This window comes from Photinus pyralis, unplaced genomic scaffold (assembly GCF_008802855.1).
Source record: "Photinus pyralis isolate 1611_PpyrPB1 unplaced genomic scaffold, Ppyr1.3 Ppyr1.4_LG3a, whole genome shotgun sequence".
Classification (NCBI taxonomy): domain Eukaryota; kingdom Metazoa; phylum Arthropoda; class Insecta; order Coleoptera; family Lampyridae; genus Photinus; species Photinus pyralis.
Window position 1 is genome coordinate 6,335,482 of NW_022170509.1, and position 6,000 is coordinate 6,341,481.

General features: G+C 34.6%; 1 protein-coding gene across 16 annotated transcripts in view; it reads left to right on the forward strand.

The window, feature by feature from the left end:
- Window positions 1-5,721, forward strand: part of LOC116166288 (sodium channel protein para) — a 61,965-nt gene extending 56,244 nt beyond the window's left edge. For all 16 annotated transcript variants that reach the window (XM_031481196.1, XM_031481199.1, XM_031481197.1 and 13 more), the window contains one exon: window positions 1,909-5,721. In XM_031481196.1, coding sequence (XP_031337056.1) covers window positions 1,909-2,703 — 795 coding nt within the window. In that variant the 3' untranslated portion in view covers window positions 2,704-5,721. The remainder of the gene's footprint in view (window positions 1-1,908) is intronic.
- The last annotated feature ends 279 nt before the right edge of the window (window positions 5,722-6,000 follow it).

Here is a 6,000-nt window from a genome sequence, read left to right on the forward strand (position 1 = left end):
GAGAACTTTCGTTTTCGAAATATTGGTTATTTAATACATTTTCTATTGTAACAATTTTAAAAGTACTGTTTTACAAATGTTTATTAATTGGGCATGACTCAGCTACGAAAAAAAACGAATATTTTCTTTCCATTTGAGAATAATTAATAATAATCATGTCGATTAAATTATATACACACGAATATCATTTAAATCCGTTTACCCATATTTTTTGTGCTTCACAAACCACAGATATAAAAATAGGGGTATTCTTTTAATTTTTAATTTGTATTTACTTATGATCAAAATAAAACACAGTCCATCAAATCGTAACCCCTTCTAAAAGGAAACCAGCCCCAATGAAATAATAACAGCTCTCATGTACAAAAAAATGCAATTATTATTTGGGCTACACGTCATTTTTAATTAAAAAAAAATTAAATACGTATGTCAAAAACGGTTAAATAACAGAGCAGTATACATAAGATGTATATTTAATTTTACATAGTACAGTAGAACCTCAACATGGGGGAGACGTATCTCGGATAACCGAAAAGCGGAAGCATTAGTCGCATATCTACATACATATGTAAGTCAGAAATGGGCAACTCGTTCGGCTCGGATAGAGCGGACGCTTCCAAGTTAGGACGGAAGATCGGATAATGGGGGCTCGGATAATCGGGGCTTTGCTGTATCTGAAAATGATACGATATAAATAAGCAAGTTGGCACTAACTTCCGGTGTAACCGAAAGTGTCACCAACTAATATTTTGGTAAAATTCTTAATGGCGTTAGTATATTTTTAAAATATTTTACCGACATGAGTCGCGGTACATCCATCCATATTCGCGATTTGAGTGCCACCAAGAGAACCAAAACGAAATTAAGTATAACCAGTTGTTGTCAAGTGAACTTGGCTTTTTTTAATTTTCTTTTATAGACGGGTTCAAATAACTTAGTACTTAATCTTGGGATAGAGGGGAAGGGGGTTGATTAGCTCAAATTCATGTGTGCAAGCAAAAATGAAAGTTTGCCCAAATGTGCAAACAGTTTGTACAGGCTCAATTGCTCACAATCGGTAAATTGCGCAGCAGTATTGTGGTCAATGCAATGCAAGAAAAAGACGACAGGTTTCATCTCAGTGTATCACTTGTGGAGTCTTATGGTGCTTTCTTACGAAACTCACGATCGCGCTCCTCTGATTCAAAATGCATCTTACAAATTATGTACTTATAAATTGGTTATTCATAAACGGTTGCAGTAGCGAAGAGTTTATCATCTATAGATTGTTTCTTTGCTTTTTGATTTTAACATCATTTTGAATTAGAGTATAACGCGATTATGATTTTCATAATACCGTACGACCATAATGCTCCACTTGTAGAAATTCGTAAGGTTGCCGTCTCTATTACACGGTATCGACCAGAAATTGGATTCACTTTGTGCTTATATTAAAGATAGGGAGTCCATACAGCGTGATTACAATTTAATACAATACAATAATTGTAGGTAAAACTAGATAACTGAAATAGAGAAACGTAGATTTGTTGCTAATTATCAGTGCAAAAAATGATTTAGATTTCAACTGAAGAAACTACATAATCCTTAACGTTTGAGCACTATATTTAATAGTTAAGTATTTGCTCAAAAATCATCTGGGGTTTACTTGAGGTTGAGGTTCAAAAACGGTGGAATGGATTTCTTGTTCTATAGAAAGTGAGCCAGAACAGTGGAACCATACAATTTGTTCACTGCACGCGCGCTATAGTTGACGCCTGTAGGGTTCCACTTGCTGTAGTTAATTGAAGATGCACGCACGCACTACGGAAAGAGCAAATTGTATGGATCACTACCAGTATCCCCCAGAAGGTGTTTTCCAAAAGACAAATTACGACTACTAATCTGTTCTAAATAAAGTTTTTATTTCAGATGTCAACCTCTGCTGGCTGGGACGGTGTTTTGGACGGTATAATAAATGAAGAGGAGTGTAAAGAACCAAATTTGGAAATCGGCGAGACGGGAAATTGCGGGAATTCGACGATCGGAATAGCATTTTTGCTTAGTTATCTAGTGATATCGTTTCTAATTGTTATAAACATGTACATCGCCGTTATCTTGGAAAATTATTCTCAAGCGACGGAAGAAGTTCAGGAAGGTTTAACGGACGACGACTACGATATGTATTACGAAATATGGCAGCAGTTTGATCCCGAGGGAACGCAATATATTCGCTACGATCAACTGTCCGAATTTCTCGATGTGCTTGAGCCCCCACTTCAGATTCACAAACCGAATAAATATAAAATTGTATCTATGGATATTCCAATTTGTACAGGCGATATGATGTATTGTGTAGATATTTTAGATGCGCTTACAAAAGATTTCTTTGCGCGAAAGGGCAATGCTATAGAAGAATCGGCAGAACTGAACGAAGTACAAGCGAAACCCGTTATCCCTGGTTACGAAACCGTAAGTTCGACGTTATGGCGACAGCGAGAAGAGTATTGCGCTAGATTAATACAAAACGCTTGGCGAAAGCATAAGCGTCAACGATGTGGTGCATCGGAACAATCAGACAAAGGTGACGCTGATGGAGATGGGGAATTGGAAGGTAGACAAACAGCTGTATTGGTGCAAAGTGATGGGTTTATGACTAAGAATGGTCATAAAGTAGTGCTCCACAGTCGTACACCGAGCCTTAGTTCACGATCTGCAGATGTATGAGACTGGCCCCGTCCCTCCCCGGCCGAGCATTAAAAAATTGCTACAACAGGCTGGTTGTATCGTGCGTTATTTTATTTCAGCTGTTCAGCAAATTTCTTGAAAATGCATACATCGAATTCTAAAAAAAATAACTTAGGTATCCGAACGGAGATTATTTGTGTGTGACCTTAGTAGAAATACAGCTGAGATAAAATGTATGGCTGTTGAATGGACCTGTGCTGTGTAGTTTGATGGAGAAGATACCTTTCACTTACTATCAACTGCTTTAACTGCTCATATTGCTATTCATATTAATGATAAGTGTACAAACTATTATGCAGTAACTAAAATTAATAGTTTTATGAACAGTGCGTACGTGCCGTACACGCGCCAACTAGGTATTTATAAAATTCCAAAATATATCTGCCACTACTTAAATAAACGCTTATGTCCCAGCATAAGTCGACATTTTACGTAAAGGCAAATGGGAAGTCTAAAAAAATCTAGTTATCGAATTGAAGTCAGTTGATAAAAGAAAACAAACAATTTTTACGTTCATATCTTCCAAGTTTCTATCGATTTTTCAAACATTTAAACTATATACAATGCGTTGCTTCGTTTTTACTTTATTGCAGATTATCACCATTTTTCGATATCATCTCCCCATGGGAAGGTTCAAAAATTGACCCCACCCCAAAAGAGCAATTCATCTTTTGTCACACCATATCGCTTACGCGCTTTTGCATTACTACGTGTCCAACAGTTTTCCATACATTCTGCAATATCGTCTAAAATACCCTTAATCAATTTGCATTCTGTATATACTTTAAATGCTAATTTTTTACAAATCCACTGATATAACGCTGCATTTGACAACTAAAGTGCAGCAAGCCTTCATGTTGATAAAATGGAAGCATCAGTTCCCAAGTTGCTTCCATATTCTTAGTTCAATAACTTCCAGCCATAGTATGTGAAAAGTGTACTCATTTTGCCAATTTCGGATAATTTTTACTATACAATATGTAAGTAAAGAAATGCACAAACGCAAAACTTTATACTTTTCGAGATATGGCCCAACATTACTGTAAATGGAACCAAATAATTTGATAGTAGACAATTTAAAAATCAAATCGTCGAGTTAATTATAAAGATTATGGTGCTTTTTCAATTTGCTATTCTTCAAGCTGTCTTCACATGCTACATGGACCGCAATTGGGGGAGGGGCGAACGGGCATTTGCTAAAATACACGGATTTTGTATGCCTCATAAGACACTATATATTGTAAGTTTGTATGCGTGACATTTTTTCGGCACTACTTTTAAAATACTTACGGCACATGTGTTTTATATTTATAAAAAAATTGTATGAGCTTATTATGACAAATTTGCTTAATTACACTCATTTATAAAGATAAAATCGTGAAACTAAACGAACACTCCTGTTGAGACTAAATGTATTAGTTTGCTTACACGATTTCGTAATTAGATTATCAAAACGGCCACATGCGTTGCCATTTATCGTCGCACATCGGCATGAAAAATGTCACTCATACCACTACGCAAATTTTGATTCTAACAAAAGATCAGCGCATAGATGTAGTTGATTGATTGTCATTATATGTTTAAATACGTGCTGTTACAATATCATTCTGTTACGCGATTATTACTAATATATTATTGTTACACATTTATAAAAAAAACATTAAAAGTCCAGAGTTGTGTCTGTACTCGCTCTTAGTTTCTGTTGAGAGCAAACATTCTGAAACATCGACCGATATTCCCAATCGGCCGAAGTTTCAGACATTTTTACTATGAAAAAACCTGCTGGTTTCAGGTTCGGTTTGCTAGCAGTGCTGGTAAAGACACGATTTTGGGACTAGAATGTAAAGTGATAAATAATTATATTTATGCGGCCAATTGCTACAAATAGTTATTGTTTTAAAAAATCACCGCTTGGATATGGTTGCAAAACAGTTCAAAAAACGATTGCGTCTTCGGTGGAAAAGCAACTGTTGTGCGAGTGTGTCGCATTTTAATACCAAATAAGCTATACACAAAATTATTGAACAACAGGCACCATTATTGTTTCAATATCCTGCCGTTTGTTACATCTACCATCATCTTTGACTTTTTTGTGGCTCGTCCTAATGAATTTATTATTATAGTCAAATTCGCCCGATGTTTTATTGGCAGAAAGTAATTGGACCTTAAACGCATTTGATATAGAAGCTTGCCCTCCAATTAATGTACGCGTCTCTTTAAATTTTCCAAATAAAATTTGTAAGAGCGTAAATAATTTAAACCAACCAATATTTTTTTACCAAGCATATACGCACTATTATGCCCTCGTGGAAAATTTAAAATGAACGCTTACAATGTATTTAAAAAAAAGTGCGTCCAAAAATGTGGTGCGAGGGTAGCGTTCGCCTACATTATTTTTTTGCAAAACGTCTTTTATACCTATGTATTCGAATAAAACATTTTAGATAGGTCAAGACTGAGTACGCATATTTCAGTCAAAACTGTATGCACAATAAATGACAATTTCAATCCCTCTAAAGTGATTACTAAATTCATTAGACAACACACAAAAAAGGGCATGCATTTTGCACATGACTGTAAACATGCTTTTTTTGCATATGAAAGCAATGTTAATGTACGCAGCCATATATGTATGTATTGTTGAATATACATATAAATATGCCACAAATACATTTGGACAACTCATTAATGTAATATAATAATCATAGTATTACAACATATATACATACATAATTTTTCTAAGCAATCGTTGTTTTAGGATAGCTATGGTATGTTAAGATTTAGTTCGTAAGCTTGGCGAAAAGTTAAGGCGATGAATCTCGATTTTAAGTCACAACATTATTATATACAACCACCGAAATATTGAATTCCTTTTGAAATTAGCTTGTTTTTAATCAAAACATGCTGTGTTGAAAAAGAGGTAAAAACCACTTTATTCTACAAAAAGAGCTTTATATTTCAATTAAAAATAAAACCATTTGAAATATGCCATTTTTATCGACAAACCTCTCCTATATTCCATTTTTTACGCAACTATACCATGGAAGATTACGTGTAGAACTCCGGTCACTTAAATACGGAGTGAATTAGCTTGACATAAACAATAATAAATACATACATCATCAAATCAAATGTAATTTGTTAAAATAAACATTTGTTGATATTCTTATTATTGTTAATTTTGATCATGGTATCTGTAAATATACTAAAACGTTATAAAAATGACTCCACTTCAAAAGTGAATTGTACCTAAATGTTTCATTCAAACCATACGGA